This window comes from Patiria miniata, unplaced genomic scaffold (assembly GCF_015706575.1).
Source record: "Patiria miniata isolate m_02_andy unplaced genomic scaffold, ASM1570657v1 HiC_scaffold_3, whole genome shotgun sequence".
In the NCBI taxonomy this organism is placed as follows: domain Eukaryota; kingdom Metazoa; phylum Echinodermata; class Asteroidea; order Valvatida; family Asterinidae; genus Patiria; species Patiria miniata.
Genome location: NW_024037069.1, coordinates 13456380 through 13473757, shown reverse-complemented (window position 1 = coordinate 13473757; position 17378 = coordinate 13456380). Strand labels below are relative to the sequence as shown.

At 43.7% G+C, this 17378-nt stretch overlaps 1 protein-coding gene across 1 annotated transcript in view; it reads left to right on the top strand.

The window, feature by feature from the left end:
* LOC119737706 (ATP-binding cassette sub-family C member 8-like) overlaps nt 1-17378 on the top strand; it is a 32636-nt gene that overhangs the window by 643 nt on the left and 14615 nt on the right. The window contains exons 2-16 of the mRNA XM_038212251.1: nt 489-1152; nt 1571-1807; nt 2190-2390; nt 2632-2781; nt 4285-4440; nt 4721-4855; nt 9563-9725; nt 11019-11059; nt 11353-11601; nt 12794-12883; nt 13714-13789; nt 14244-14349; nt 15433-15531; nt 15955-16120; nt 16517-16657. Of these exons, the coding sequence (XP_038068179.1) occupies nt 535-1152; nt 1571-1807; nt 2190-2390; nt 2632-2781; nt 4285-4440; nt 4721-4855; nt 9563-9725; nt 11019-11059; nt 11353-11601; nt 12794-12883; nt 13714-13789; nt 14244-14349; nt 15433-15531; nt 15955-16120; nt 16517-16657 (2628 nt within the window). The 5' untranslated portion in view covers nt 489-534. The remainder of the gene's footprint in view (nt 1-488; nt 1153-1570; nt 1808-2189; nt 2391-2631; nt 2782-4284; nt 4441-4720; nt 4856-9562; nt 9726-11018; nt 11060-11352; nt 11602-12793; nt 12884-13713; nt 13790-14243; nt 14350-15432; nt 15532-15954; nt 16121-16516; nt 16658-17378) is intronic.

Below are 17378 nucleotides of genomic sequence, written 5' to 3'. Positions count from 1 at the left end.
GTTACAGAGGGTTATTAGTTTTGTATTCTGAAGACCTGCAAAATGAACATACAAAAAAGTTTAAATGTGAATTGTTTATGAATTTGTTTTATCTGGGTACTTTTTTTTTGGGGGGGGGGTGTTTTTCATCATAAAACAGTTGAATCCAAATACCTATTAAATAACTTATCAAAGTGAACAAACACTTGAAATATTCAAACCTGTTACCTCTGGAACACTGGACCAGTGCTCTACCCACTTAGCTGCTGTGCAGATATGTTGTCAGTCTCTCAGTTCAATAATTTTGTTCAAGGGCGCTAGTCAGAAGCCACAAACTCATTTATGCCATGTTGCCAGAGATCACACAAAGTCACAATGCAAACCACATAAACGACATTGAAAACCTGTAAAATGGTTGTTGGATATTTAATTGATGGGACTATGGTTCTTGGTAATTGTATGACATATTTTCACTCTCTGACATGGTAATTTCACTTGCCATATTTCAGCCTTGTTAGTCCAAGACCTGCGTCCTTTGTAAGCCGCAGCGACAACATGGATACAACTGAAGCAACACCGTTTGACTGGTACTGCAGTGCCAATGCCACAGAGAATCTTGCCAGTTTCACCTTTGACCTGAACCACACCCTGTACAATGCCTGCTTTGTGGACCTCGTCTACACCTTACCACACCTCATCTTCATCTTGCTGGGCGTCCTGGTGCTCTTTGTTCTGAGATGCTGCACCAGCATCCGCAAGGAGCAACACCCTTACCTCGTCCAGTTCCCCGGCCACAACATCCGCTGGGTTCTCAACTTCGTCCTCCTCTCTCTAACTGTATGTGAGCTTGGAGAGGGCATCCTAACAGACATTGACGTCTACCAAGACACGTCCACCATCCCCCGCCTCTATGTCCCCGCCCTCCTCTCCCTAACCGCAGCCCTGTTAACAATGATCTACTACAACCAGATGGAGTTGTGGAGCAGACCGCACATGTCCTGGCTCCTCCTGCTCTACTGGCTGACCGCACTCGGAGTGGAGATCATCCGGTTCCTCAATCTGAACCATGATGAAGATGTCAATAATTCAATCTTCCGATATGATCTTAATATTGCTGCCATCGTCATGTACTTCCTCTATCTGATGCTGGAAGTTTGGGTTATCATATCAAAGGTGAGCAGCTAACAAGTTTCAAAGTGTTATTACTCTGCCGTGTGTGTGTCCCTTGGCAAGAGTCTTAGTCACAACATTCAGTTGTTTCTGCAAATAAACAGGTATAAAAAAGTAATAGGCACTGTGAAGGCAGAGATGGTAATGGTGATTGTTAGCTGTTTGTGCAGAAGTGGAAGCATCAACATATACTGCTAAGGGAGCAGAGATGATCTAAGGAATGTTTTATGGTCATGATGAGTAGATGTAATAATGTAAAACTGCCTCAATTCTTGTTAACAACGCTAAATACCTGCTTGATACAAAGAATCAGGAAAATAGTCAGAGGACATCAGACTGGATTTTCAGGTCTAGCAAAAAACAAAAATCATGTCTCTCTTAATGTACTTCTCCTATATTGTGGCTTGTCTTTTGGTACAAGATCTGCAAGTGTTGCTGTGAGGAGGAGGAGTTTCCCGAAGACCTGAAGAAGGAGGACATGTACTATCTACAAGGCTACACCAGCCTGCTGTCCTCGGCATTCTACTGGTGGCTCAACTGGATCTTCAAGAAAGGTTTCAAGCAAGCTTTGGAGCTAACTGACCTGGGCAGTCTGTCTGAGGTCCACACCACGCAGTATCAGAGGGATGCCTTCACTAGGGCACTCAAGAAAGAACAGGTACACATTCTAGCTGCTTACCAGATTGATGTGAAGTAAATAACATTTCTTGCATTTTTGCTTATGGATTCTGCACAGAAGTTACAAAAGGGAGAGTTTGATCAAGAGACACTTGTATGCATTGCTGACAGCGCCAGAGGCTCAGAGAATAATGGTCCGTGAGAGTAAAATAAGAGTAAAATTCTTTTAGCATGGAGGAATTCTCAAGTTTGTGGAGGGGCGGAGCCCCACCCGTAGGTACGCCTGTTGATGATGCTGCCCGTTGATATTGCTGCCCGACAATTTTCACTTCAGAATTGTTACTCGAGCTAAATCATGGGGTAAACAAGGACCAATCTCATTCCTCTGATCACTTTTTCTTCCCCTATAATTTTTTTCCCAGGCCCGAGCCAAAGCCAACGAGACATCCCTCAGTCTGTATCGTGTCTACGCCCGAGCCTTTGGCTTCCGTATCATGATTGGTGGCTTCGTCAAGTTTGCCGGTGACGCAGCCACCTTAGTACCGCCCCTCGCTCTCGCAGGAGCCATCAGATACGTCACCACTCTCTACTATCAGCAGGGGGAGGGTAGTCTCGTCGATCAGGTGAAATCAAAAGAGTTGGGTAGAAAATGGTTTTTGGAATAACAAGTGAACAGTGGTCTATGTTTATCTTTAGTTTTCAGTGGAATATTCTTAAACCATTCGATTCTGAAATTTGATTTGTCTAGCTCATGTAATGTGACCTATTCTAGATGCGTCCACTTTGAGTTTGGTATGAAGTTGATTTCATCTTATGTATAAGATCTTTAATTAAGACTGAATGAAGTCTCTGTATGAATTTCAGACAAAGTACGTCTCAGTGACAGATTTCTTGAGTAACGGCTTTGTGTTGATCATCATCATTTTCTGGTCCAACATCATCAAGCTGTTATCCCAGCAGGGCCACTATCACATTGTCATCACTGAGTCTGCTCACATCAAGGCATCGCTACAGGTAAAGTACAAAAATGCTAAGCGGGAAAGTGGGGTCAAAAGTAATAGCAGCAAAATCCTGGTCAGCAAATATATCTGCTGATTAAAGGCCACTATCACATTGCCATCACTGAGTGTGCTTATATCAAGGCCGTGCCTCAGGTATGGGCTCCGTGCGCAAACAAAAGAGGGCGCTTTTTAACAACTTTTGATAGCCCTGTGAATATGACACACAGCGTACTGTGCTGTTCTGGTTCGCGTGAAAAGTGCGCACGACACCCTGAATGTGCCAAAAGCTATTAGCCACAGCGTCTTCACTTGAGCATGATCAGGCGTTGTTTCGGCATGTGAATGCATTCAAATTTAACTTGCGATGGTCTCCCAGACTAATCCCCGCCTCCTATAACTTCTTTTGAAATACGCAGCAGATGGACCGGGAAACAGTCTAGGTCTTCCCAAACTCTCCTTTTCTGGCCGTTGAAGGGGTACTTTTGCATGGAGCCCATAGTACAAGTGGATTCCAAAACTGCTCAGCAAGATTAACCTGTTCAGCAGGAAAATTCAGCTTAGCAAAATTATCCCCTGAGTATAGCTCAGTTCTGTATTGATTGTGTGCAGTCAGTGACAACTTTTTGCCAAACAAAACTATCCAGTAGAAATAAGCAGATTTTGTGATCACCTCAAAACGGCAAGGATCTGCTGCATGGGCACAAAGAAATAAGGGAATAAATATGTGCGTGGCCGGTTTTAAACAAGTACAGTAAACTCTGGCCAAGCCGACATCGTACAACTCACCGAACGCTCAAGTAGGTCCCAAAAGTCACGATGGTCTCATGTAGTCTCTGGTAGGCCATTCATGTAAGTCAGCAGATGTCGGCAATCACGTGAGTCGTCACAAACTTGCAGGTCCGAAGAGTGCCTACTTGGCTGAAATTTACTGTACTTTTAAAACCGCCTAAGGGCCTGGTCATTCTGCTTGGGCCATTATCCATGACCATGCCTCTAGTCGGTTCTAAACGTACTTGTTAAATACCGGTCAAGGACATAATCTCCTTACATGGAAATTGGCGCATGCGCGGCACGTACTGCATGATGACGTGCAGAACATAGGAATTGTGTTTAAAAGTCAGGCGGTGTTTTATGAACAAACCCACGTTCGGGGCTCTTGACCAATATGAATGGGTAAATTGTCTCAGGTATTTATCAATATTTGTTAAAAGAAGTAAAAACTGTTGACTGCACAATGAATTCTGCTTGGCAGTGTTCTCAAAGAATTTCAACTTTTCTAAAGATGCACTGCAGTATTACCAGGATGTAGTCTGCCAATGACAGTTCAGACATGTTCATCCTGAATTGCTTGTTGATTGCACCAGATTGATTGCTTTCCTATACAGGTTTCCATGCCTCACTTGTTCTGACTTGCAAACTTGTTTGGTAAATTGAATTTCTCGACCGGAGATACAGCAAAAATCAATGCATTGGTGACCCATGCTCACATAATTTGCTGTCTTTTCCATAAACACAGGCGGCAATATACGACAAATCGCTACGTCTCTCCAGTTACACGATGACAGGGGGCGATATGACCATGGGCCAGATCACCAATCATATGTCGGTCGACACTTCCAATGTTATGAACTCGACGCAATGGGTCCACTATGTCTGGTCCGTACCATTTGTGGTATGTTCCGTAAGAATTGTTTTTCTTGCAGAAAGATAAAATATCTTTTGTTCTGTCATAACAGAAAAAAAGTCCCTAAGATTCATTTTGTGGAATCAGTCAAAATTGTTGTGATTTGAAAAGATGTAATATTGTCAAATTGTTGTACAGAGATTTATAAATATTTCTCAATTTGGCAGTTTCCTGTATAATTCCTTAGTAATTCCTGAATGCCTGGGTAATATCATTGAAGAATGTTGCATATATCGTCAACCTTTTGTTTTATCTTTTTCGCTGTCAGATCATCGGCTACATGGTGATTCTGTACTTTGAGTTAGGATCCGCTGCCCTGATTGGCTGTCTAGTCTTCTTCATTACCGTACCGATCCAGGTCGTCATAGCGAGGAAGACTGCCAAATACCAGAAAACAATAATGGTAGGTCTCTGAGCAGCTCTTGTGTTTGAATCATGTAGTGTCCATCGAAAACAATTTTTTGCCCTTCCCTTTTGTATAGTGTTCTATAGACGCCAAATCTGCGTCGCGTCGTGCTTTCACGTCGTGCCGTCGCGTCGTACCGTCGCGTCGTGCCGTCGTCCGTCGCGTCGTGCCGTCGTCCGTCGCGTCGTGGCGTCGCGTCGTGCCGTCGCCCGTCGCGTCGTGCCGTCGCCTCTTAAATTACCGTTTCTTAGCACGTACACTCCATGAGGAAGCGACGCACCTTCACACGTCGCGTCGTGCCGTCGTACGTCGCGTCGTGCCGTCGTCCGTCGCGTCGTGCCGTCGCCCGTCGCGTCGTGCCGTCGCCTGTTACTTCGGCGCTTCTAAGTAGACTGCTTGAAGAGGCGACGCACACATTGCCCGTCGCGTCGTGCCGTCGCCCGTCGCGTCGTGCCGTCGCGTCGTGCCGTCGCCCTTCGCGTCGTGCCGTCGCCCGTCGCGTGACTGTATCTTTCTTGGCAATAGGTGGCGCCTTCATTTTTCATTTACCTGTACTGTATTTATGACATGCGTGCCGTGCGTGCGGTGAAAAGGTTGCAAATTGCTATGTCGTACAGTTTGTACACGGTTTGTGGGGAGGCCTATTATTAGTGGTTGCGGAGGTCGGACTCAATCAATTTCAAAATACATAGACTATTTTCTGCTTCCGATTGTCAAACAACAAAGCACATATACACGCGATTCCGGGCATGTGCTTGAAAAACTAAACAACGTGACATTGAAGCAGGATAGCCATCACATTGGATATTATGTCCATGTATACGAACTGCCCACAAGATGAGGCAATTGAATCAGTTTGCGATGCACTTGAAGTTGCCGAAAGCAGTATGTACGCAATACCCAAACCTAAAAGAGAACACGCTCGCTATCTCCTGGAACTTATCATACATCGAAACATATTTGAATTCAATGGAAAGTTCTTCAGACAGAAAATTGGCGTGGCTATGGGAAGCGAATGCAGTCCAGAAATATGCGATATAACCCTGTTCAGATATGAAAAAGAAATTATTCTCCCACACAATCCTTCAATTGTGAGTTACATGATATACAGGGCCAGCGTCTTAATAATATTTAACAGTAACGAAGACCAAGCCGGTGACCTCGTCCAAACTCTAAACCAAATTCATCTCACGCTCAAGTTCACGTCAGAGATTTCAAACAGTCAAGTCACCTTCCAAACCAAAAAACTGATACCTTTCAGTATCTTGCTCGAGATTCAGCCCACCCTGAGTCAGTGTTTGGCGGTTTGATGATTAAGGGAGAATCAATGAGATATGACGGTATATGCACACACTCAAAATAATTTGAGGAGAAGGCTGAATTCTTCAAAGACAAACTTTAAAAACGCGAATACAACCAAGAAGACTTAGCCCTTCTTCCCCAAAAAGGCGACACTCGCGTGAACTCTAAAAAGCGTGCAAAAACCAAAAAGAATATCCCGCTGGTCTTTGTTTTACCCTACCACCCACAAATTAAACACCCAGCTCTTAAGCAGGCCCATGGATTTCGAAATAAAAATTAAAAATAAGGAATCCACTTAATCTGATCATTACAAGAAACGCTAACGCGTAAAATATTCTTAACCATCATTAGCAATAAAGTAAATATGTATAAAAGAATTAAGCAAAGGGTGACTGATGAAGTGCGTAAAAAGGGCACAGAAAATATGCACTGTTTCCCCCGACACACACAAAAAGAAAGACGGCATATGGGACGGCATATTATCACGGTATAAATCAAATTATTAAGTGAACTAGAAACAAAAACCACATGTACACAAACCAGTCACTGCGTCGCCTAAACACCGGATGAGTTTTTTAAACTCCTGCTCTCCGGCTATCACCAATCTAATGGGCCCGCTGGCGAGGTATGTGTTGACAAGTTGTAACCCACCCATCACCGCAAACCAGCAGTGGAACTGATGTTACTCCCTATATGCGTATTGAATTTCCAAAAAAAGGAAAAAAAAACCTTACCAAATACGCTCAGGCATTTTAGTCATATACTTGCACAGGTATCCATACCAGTGCTTCTAACTCTTAAATAAACGGAAATCTTCCCTAGCTGGTTGCAAATACAATGTTTTCAAAAAGATTCATCAGCTCGCAGAGCCCCTCGTACTCCAATTTTATCATACATCCCATAAAAAAAAAAGAATGAGGAACGGCCCTGCTGATGCTGATAGCAAATCTCATCCTCCTGCCTTGTTTTCACGGCGGCAACTTTCTTGGAATGACTTTGGAAGCCAGATCCATTCCATTTAACTTAAAATGTAGTGGCGACATGTATGATTACGCCCCTTCCTATTAAACACAAGCACATGAAGAATGAAGGCGCCACCTATAGCCAAGAAAGATACAGTCACGCGACGGGCGACGGCACGACGCGACGGGCGACAGCACGACGCAACGGGCGACAGCACGTCGCGACGGCACGACGCGACGGGCGACGGCACGACGCGACGGGCGACGGCACGACGCGACGGGCAATGTGTGCGTCGCCTCTTTAAGCAGTCTACTTAGAAGCGCCGAGGTAACATGCGACGGCACGACGCGACGGGCGACGGCACGACGCGACGGACGACGGCACGAGGCGACGGACGACGGCACGACGCGACGTGTGAAGGTGCGTTGCTTCCTCATGCAGTGTACGTGCATAGAAACGGTAATTTAAGAGGCGACGGCACGACGCGACGGGCGACGCCACGACGCGACGGCACGACGCGACGGACGACGGCACGACGCGACGGTACGACGCGACGGTACGACGCGACGGCACGACGTGAAAGCACGACGCGACGCAGATTTGGCGTCTATAGAACACCATACTTTTGACCTTGACAGACTTTGAGAAACTCACAATAAGTCCATATGTGAATAGCCTTGACCAAGGCGTTGGGCTTATCGATTCCACGATAAAAAAAAATCGCCGATAAGAAAATCCCTAATCATCTTGGCAAGGCATAATTGTGTGCACATATCGATGCCGTACGCTGCTAGTGAGAAAGTAACTTGTACCATACAGCAAGGCTATGCTTGTACGTACGCACGTACACACACGTACTCGTACAACAGCCATGCACACACAGTACATGCATGAGCTAGTCCGCGTAACCCAACGCCTTGATGGTTTTGAGTTTACCCAGCAAAACCTATTACGGTAATGAGGTACCACCCCCGCGTAAACTGAATTCTCATTGGTCAGCCCGCGATAGGCTAACAAACACGTCGCATCCGCGAAGAAACGCTGCAATGGCGGCCCGTTGCTGTGGGTGAAAGTCGTTCAGTCCCAGTCTGTCCGAAGCAGTATTGAAGGCTCCAACGAATTCTGCAGGTAATGCTGTCATTAGAGGATCGTTGCCCACTCAAATGGATTCATTACACGAGCCGAAAAACTTGAATCAATGTCAAATTGTTGAAAAAGTGACGAACATTTCGCTCTCGCTAAAAAGACATGGAAGACGCCATGATGACTAATGCATTATGCATGCCGCGCGACGTCACATGATTCTTGTGAAGCTTACGATTGGTCAGCTTAAAAATGAATTAATCATACTATTGGGAAGGTTGTTTCATGTGATTGGTCCAAGACGAACCTACATAATCATCACGGCATACCCGCATATCCTGAAGCCCGCCCATTTTCGTCCAAAACTGGACGAAAAAGTAAAGAAAGACATTAAACCCGGAAGTTGCAGACCCAACAAGGCGGTCGTTCGACAGGCCACGCGGCGCGTATATCCCCCACACGTACGTACGTACACCCACACGCAGAACACAGTAGGCCTACATTTACTGCCTTACATGCACCATGCGTACAGTCCGTACTCGCTTGTGTGTGATTGCTGGTTTGTGTTAGTACCGAACCGTTCGTACGGACAAGGGTCGGTGGTACACGCACGTAGCCGCGTTGATTGTGGGTGCAGGGCCCGATTATCTCCCTTCGACAAAAAGCCGAGAGACCGCCTTGAACAAGGCTAATATGTGAATTGCTAGTGTAAGGCTGTGTCCAAATTACGTGGCTACGGCTGGACGTACACGGGTCTATGGGAAGTGGCTGCAACTGCTTCCATAGGCGCCTGTGTAATTTCCAGCCGCAAGTCATTCAGATGTGGCCTTTGGCTGGCAGTAACGCAGGGCCTAGTGCCTTTTTAATGCACCTAATAATTGAAGACATGAATTTATGCTAGTCCCAAAATATGCAGGGGACCAGTCATTACCAATAAACATCCCATAGCATTTTGGCTGGTAACCTGTTTTTTTTTGGGCTATAAGCCAAAAAAGAAAAAGATTAAGTACTTAGCATCGCCATGGAATTGAGCCCACTAACGTCAAGTTTTGGTCAAGTTTAAGGTCCAGAGTTGGGATGTCTTTTTACTTTGGTGATAAAGTAAAACTGGCAACCGGACTGAATTGGAGATGGTGTCCCAGGAATGAGAATTCTCTCTGAAAGTGACAAATTAAGATCCTCACCTCTAGGTGACTTTGTTGGGGGGGGGGGGGGGAGAGGTTGCAAAATTTGGGAAATTTTACCAGCCAAAGAAAGGAAAAAACTTTTCATTTCTTATAGATGATTGAGTCATCAATATATATAGTTATGGGTGAATCTTGTGTTAAGGTTCAATTTCTTTTCTTGCTACCTCAGGAAAAATCTGACGAGCGTCTGAAGCTAACCAATGAGTTGCTGCAAGGAATTAAGCTGATCAAGCTGTATGGGTGGGAAGACATGTTCTATACCTCCATCAGCAAAGTACGAGCCTTGGAGATCTTGACCATGATGAAGGCGATGGGATGGAGAATTCTGCTCAGTAAGCTTGAGAAAATATTCATGACTTATTACGCAAAGAAGTTTGAGCCATTTTACAAGTAAGAACTATTGTTAACGATATTCTGACTATCTTCACTCCAACTCACACAGTTGACTGTAGTAAGAGAAGTCAAGCCGAATATGCTAGGGACCAGTCTACCGTAGTCGGTCCCATCACTGGTTACAATAGCCACGTGCATCATAATGCATAGCAGGGAGCCAGCAGCCTTATGCAGGCATTATGCTGACCAGACATGTTTGCATATTGATACGAATGGGATAAATGACGTCACAAATCAACTACAAGTATATTAAACGTAAGCTTTTCATACGATGGATTTTTTTTGCGTTGGGGTGATGTAAGTCAATATAAGATTTTTGCCATTCACTCGACCTCCGAGCTTGTGATATCCCACCGGAGTGATTTTGTATCCAATTTTCACTCGGGAGGTAGCACACTAAGTATACAGTGCATCGATGATAGGGCAAAACCTAATATTAAACTGAGCTTGCTCCACGTGTACGGCTAGAAGGAATGATATTGTCCTTTCAAACATCATGTATCACTTTGTTACTTATTTAGGGACTTGACTTTGTGAATAATCCAGTTAGTGTCAACAAAACTACCTCGACAAACTCATACGCTGTTGTCTCATGTCTGTCTGTCCGTCATGGTGTCTGTCTGTCATGGTGTCTTTCTGTCTGATGTCTGTGTATCACATTTTTTGTAAAAGGCCTAAAGAGCATGCCCAAGCACAAAGTGCAGTGGTTAATGGAGAGGCTTGGTGATTGTATGCACATCCTTAAATAGTATGCTCCGATTGCACTATCCTCTGAGGTCATGGATTTGTTTGTTTTGTTTGGCAAATTTGTTTCTTTTAGACTTTGAATAGTTATTAGAACATTATCTCTATAAAAACACTCCAAAATGTGTCGCTATTAGGCAAAACGTAACATTCATGATGAGAAATATGGCAAAATACCCTTTAACCGTCGATCATACAAATGTGTACGATATGAATTTCGCATTATGCATTTTGAAACCTCAGTTACTCAAACATACATCTATTAAGGGCACACTGATTATTTGTAAGACACACAGCTAATGGGTGGCACGCAAAATGCGATATCCTGCTTGTTTATGTTTATGATAATGTTAATATTACATTTCATAAAAAAATTAATATTATTAATTTTTTTTTTTATTATTTTGTTTGGATATTTTTATATCTTATTATCATACCTTGCATTGTTCTTCAAACAGTAGTTTCATTTTCTTGTTTTGCCGATACAGTGACTGTTACTAATGCCAGCCCTCTGATAGTTACACTTGTGGTGAGTGTCTGGTATTTTTTTTAATGGACTTATATTATGGAAATTCCTTTGAAAGTAATTCTTCAGAAATCCAGGTGAAACAATTTTCTGAAGCTGACAGCACACAAAATGTTCGCTTAACAAAACCGGGTCACCGGCCAAACTGTCATGCATTGTGTATTTCTTGTAACTGCGCGGTTGCCAGCTGAATCATTCTAAGCCTATTCACTGAGCAAATTCCCCAAGCAACATTTTTGGTTTGATTTTTGTCTGGTTCCGACCCACTCGTTTCACTATTCTACATCCTTTGACAGTCGTATGGCCTGTACACCAAACTGTCGGGCAAGCCCTTGACGTCGGACGTTGCGTTTGCTGCCCTCGCTGTCTTCAACCAAATGGCGCTACCGCTCATCATCATGCCTAACGTTCTTGTCGTGCACATCAACGCCATGGTCAGCACCAAGCGCCTGAGGGCGTTCTTCGAGGCGCTGGAGATTGAGAAATTGGAATCGGATGAGGAGGGTACGGAGATGGAAGTTGACCGAGGACTCGTCAATGAAAAGGTGAGAAAAAAAAGTCTTCAGAAACTGCTCCACTTTTACCCAATGCTTATAGTTGCTCTTCGTGACAAATTTCTATTGATTTGATGGTTTATTGTTTTTATATCTTAAAGTAATGTACAGTATCAGCTGATCTGAACTCGTCGGATTGAGAATGAAAATCAAACTCAATGTTAAGGAAATTTCATGGTAAAATTTGCAGAAATTACATATGCTTGACTTTTGCAGAATTGCAGCATGAATACTTGCCATTTATGTCACCAATTCACATGTGTGTTTTCTTGTGTGATGCATGCCGGTATGATGTATCACAGGTACAACAGGTGTTTCAACCCCTAACAGTCCTGAATCCTCAAATCTTAATATGATTTTGCGCACCCCCTTGGGAGTCACATGTGTAACCCTCAGGTAAAGAATGATAAAATGCCTGACCTTTGTCTCTTGTACTGATTCCCGTCATCAACAAGTAGTGTTGTAGTCGAGTACATCCAGCGGCATAGCTGTGGGGGGGGGGGGGACGCTCCTATGGAAAATTGGTGAAACCCCTAGTCGCCGCCGTCCCCCCCCCCCCCCCCCCCCCCCGCAAATTTGGCAGTCGGAGAATAGCACAGTCCTATACGTTACCAAGATTAGCAGGATGAACATAAAGTGCCTATTCCCCCCAACAAACTGTATTTTTGCAGTTGGCTTTTCATTTTAATGTTCCATGAAAAGCGAATAGTGCCACCTACTGTCTGACATTGACCATGTTTTCCGTTTTGAATAGCACCCCTTAGGAAAATGGTGTCCATCCCATCCCTCCCCCCCCCCCATTTCTCCCTCCCCCCCCCCCCCTCCCCCACTTTTTAATTGTACGGAGGCTGGCTGTTGTGCGGGGAAACATACCGGACTGCCTTTCAGCACGGATGAAATTGGGCACGCCCTCCGCTGTAACCTCCAGGCCCCCCTCTTGGCCCCTAGGATGAGAACCCTGGCTACGCCGCTGATTACATCACAAGTAATCTCGCAACTTTCCTACACATTGCAAGGGATGGACAGTAACAAAGGAATGTTCTTTTCCCAGTTCATTCGAATAGTTTGTGACTCAACTAGGGACTAGATGACTTGTGATAGACTTGTGAGGACTCAAACACAACATTGTCTTCATCATGTGTCAATGTTGCAATGTTCTCTCATATGTTATTTTCTGGTGCAGGTTGCCAAGCAACGGAGAGCAGAGGACAGACAGCCATTACTGACATTAGCTGTGCATCCGGCCAGCTTACCAGACAATATTGCAATAAGGGTAAGAAGAACACGAACAAAAATATTTCCAACAAGAATATGACATATTTAAAAAAACAAAAAAAACCCACTAATTTTGCCAAAAAGATTGATCCCAGCCTGTGGCTGCATTGGCAAGCTTCAGCTATTTGAATAAGTCCTTAATAGCTGAAAACAGAGAAATTGGTGCAACATCGGTAGGATCCAGCTAGTGCAGTAACCTTGCATACTCTTTGTGGACCTGTGAATAAAGAGGTCCACAGGATGCAGGAAGCGTGAACGCTTTGTGGACTTGCACACGTCCACACTACGTTTCCCCCTCTCTGGAAAACAGGTTTAGAAGCATTTTTGGGTTAGGTTTATCCATCGCATAATGAAGAGAACACTCAAGGATATCATGATAAGAAACATTGGATTGAATTGGTATTCACAGTGCGAGTAAATTAGCTTTTTTCTCCTTTTTTTTCTTAACTACACATATACAAAATAATGTCCACAGGAAGGTAAGGTTGCGCGCATATGCAGTATGAACTTGACTCGCTAGCTCTCATAAACACACCGTAGGTATACAGCATCTTCTGCTCTTCTGGCATAGAGTCTGTAGGGTCTGTGCACTAACAAGAAACGGCATCTTCTTACCACCTCAGAGAGCCCCTGGTTCGTGAGTGAATAGCGGGAAGTATGCATGACTTATTGTATTTTGAATGCACACCAAGCCATAGCGTCTTTGTGTTAATTAGCATCAGGTATTGTCAGAAATGCGTTCCAATGTATCCCCCAGTAATCTCACCATCTGTCCCTTTCTTACTATTGTCAGTCTTACAATCCTTCCTTTCCTTTCTGTCCTTACAGATCAGCGGTGATTATACATGGGACCAGACTGCAAGTACGCCAACCCTCAGAAATATCGATTTGGATATCCCAGCTGGTAAGTGACTTTATACTTACAAACTCTCTAGGTTATATCGTATTTATTCAACTGTGAATGCGAAACAAATTTGATGTCATAAAAGAGTTGAATTGAGTTCGACTTTTGTGAATTCACAACATAAAACCTTGCCTGGAAATTGTCAATGCGTTCATTTTCACATTGTTTTTGAACCCTCCTTAGCCACGGATCTTTGTGGAGTGGCGATATGAGTTGGCATGCTGAATTGCTGCTTGTACGCAGGGTCGTTTTCAACCATGTTGTAATCTTTTAGATTCTTTAAGGCGAAGTTTGAGGAGTACATGAATGATGACTCCACAGAGACATCATAAAGTATATAACTTGATTAGCTTGTCATCAACCCGTTAACATTTCACATAATACATACATGTACCATGATAGAACAATTAGCCCCCTGACACCAGACAATGTCTTGCTTTGTTTCTTGTTACAGGCAAGTTGACTATGGTAGTGGGTCAGGTAGGATCAGGCAAGTCTTCCTTACTGTCTGCTATCCTGGGAGAGATGACCACAGTCTCAGGAAGAGTCCAATGGAACAGGTAAATGGAACAGGTCTTAATGGACAAAAGGTGTGGACAGGTGTCCTTAATGGAATACAGGTGTGGACAGGTGTCCTTAATGGAATACAGGTGTGGACAGGTGTCCTTGATGGAATACAGGTGTGGACTGGTGTCCTTAATAGAATACAGGTAAATAGAACAGGTCTTAATGGACAAAAGGTGTGGACAGGTGTCCTTAATGGAATACAGGTGTGGACAGGTGTCCTTGATGGAATACAGGTGTGGACTGGTGTCCTAGCTTAATAGAATACAGGTAAATGGAACAGGTCTTAATGGACAAAAGGTGTGGACAGGTGTCCTTAATGGAATACAGGTGTGGACAGGTGTCCTTAATGGAATACAGGTGTGGACAGGTGTCCTTAATGGAATACAGGTGTGGACAGGTGTCCTTAATGGAATACAGGTGTGGACAGGTGTCCTTAATGGAATACAGGTGTGGACAGGTGTCCTTAATGGAATACAGGTGTGGACAGGTGTCCTTAATGGAATACAGGTGTGGACAGGTGTCCTTGATGGAATACAGGTGTGGACAGGTGTCCTTAATGGAATACAGGTGTGATCAGGTGTCCTTAATGGAATACAGGTGTGGACAGGTGTCCTTAATGGAATACAGGTGTTTGAAACTTAAAACAGGTGGCCTTCTTCTCATGCATTCTACTTGTACTTTTCAGAAAATAGGCGAAAAATGTATAGGTCTGTCTTCATTGTGTTAAATGTGTTAATGTTGTGTATGTCTATGTCCATAATGTTTCAAATGTCCATTGACTCCTGCTGTCGGCCATGTGTTGTGTCCTTTGGGAAGCCACTTTACCCCTACTTGCCATTTTACCTAAAATGATTAGGATTTTATATTATTTACATAACATTTATTTAGATAACATTGATTTAAAATAGCCTTCCCAACTCTATCAGTATGCACCATGAAATAGACAGTCGACCAATAAGTATTAAAGATTCAATTTTGTTTGAAGACAATCTCACATGATTGCACTTGAAAATACAAGCAAGCTGTGTTCATTTCCTGTTCTTTCAAAATTGTTTCCATCATATGCATTATTTCAGGCAGTATGATTCCGTCGCTTATGGAGCTCAGAAGGCCTGGCTGTTAAATGCTTCCCTCGAAGAGAACATTCTTTTTGGAAACAAACTTGAAGAAGACAGGTACTGAATTTCAATACCACATTTTAAGAGCTTCACGTTTTCATGTGCCATTTGTTTGTTTTAATTCTTCTGATAATGAAACCAAGGATTCTTCAAACATGCACAAGCACGTGTAGCTCAGAAGATTGAAAAACGTAGTTAAGTCAGTGAAGAAATGTTCAGTTTTAGAGGTGGGAGGAAACCTGAAGGATATTCCAGGAAAAGCCACAGAATCAGGTAGGGAGTGAAAAACCTAATCCACATGACGGCCTGGGCAGGGCGAGAACACAGATCAAAGAGATGGAAGGCGAGGAAAGTACCGCTGCGCCAACCTGACTCCCTTGTTGCTAACAGATGGTTGAATATACAGGATGCATTTCAGTTCTGGGCACTGTGGCTTCATGAGATGACAGTGCAAGCTCCCTTTCCTTCTTTCCTGTCCAGGTACAAGAAAGTCATTGCTGCCTGCTCCCTGCAGCCAGATATTGACATCCTCCCAGGAGGAGATGAAACAGAGATTGGTGAGAAGGGAATCAATCTGAGTGGAGGACAGAAGCAACGAGTCAGCGTGGGTCGCACCATGTACAGCCACAACAATGTCGTCATTCTGGTGAGTCTGCAATCCTTGTAAGGATCCAAATGGATACCCATGTACCTGTTACCCAATGGAAAATGACAGGTAACGAGTTCCATCACAAGTCCATCATAAGTAAATCATCACAAACCAGTCACGAATGACAGTGGGTGAACAGTAACAAAAGAATGCCTTTGTCAAAGCTCATTTGAATAGCTTGTGGCTTGAATTGGAACTTTAGGCCTTTTGATGGACTTCAGGGACTTGTGATGGACTGAGCACATCCCTGCTGTCTTAGGGACAGTGTGCCTTCCTGAGAGAGACACCTGTTTTAATTCTAGGCTTATGTTTTGAGTGTAAGCTTGCGCCACCTAAGTAAAAGCTTTTAATATTGGTTGTCGGACAATCGTCTTTTCCATGTTTTTTTTTCAGGATGATCCCTTGTCCGCCTTGGACATGCACGTTGGCAGTCATCTCTTCAAGGAAGGCATTGAGGACTACTTGATGAGGAAGAGTAAACGCACAGTCGTCTTGGTTACTCATCAGTTGCAGTATGCTGACAAGGCTGATAAGGTCTGGATATATTGCCTCTTAAGGCCTCATCGTACTTCATGTTAAAGCTAGAGTCCATCATTTGCAGCCATCCGAAAAGTAACTGACGTAATTATTGTTGAAAAACCGACTTGGTTGAAAGATAGTAAGGGAACTAAACTCCCTGTGAAATTATTCTTTCTGGGAAGCTGTCATTTTGAAGTAATCAACGAAAGAAGGCATTTCCAACGGTGATTCTTAAGAAGCACCGTAGGAAAATTTAAATTAGTAGTTCGTTTTGTTATTCAGCGCAGCGCGCACAAGTATTGGAACTACGCACACGCGCGCGCGGTTGTTGTAATTCGTCGGATCAGTGCATGACGTCGCGTATAGCTGCAATTCAAAACAATTCAAAACATGATTCAGTAACTTTTGATTTGAAATTGAGATCTTAGAATGCTGTTTTTCTCGGAATGAACAGCTGAAGCTTAGCTGAAACTTCATCAGGTTAGTTGCTCAGTATCCTTCATTAGATTTTGAACTCTTTTGTTGCTTCAAACGAACAAAATGCACAAATTACAAATGATGGACTGTAGCTTTAATGCAAATGCCAAGCACTTTTTGACTGACTTGAATTTCTTCAATTTGTGAAAATTCACAGTGCGTATAGCAGGGTTCTCCCCAGCATTTTTTCAAAACTGTGGGGGAAGTTTTGTTGTGATTCACCAACCTGGGAAGCCACGGCGTGTAAAAATTTTGAACT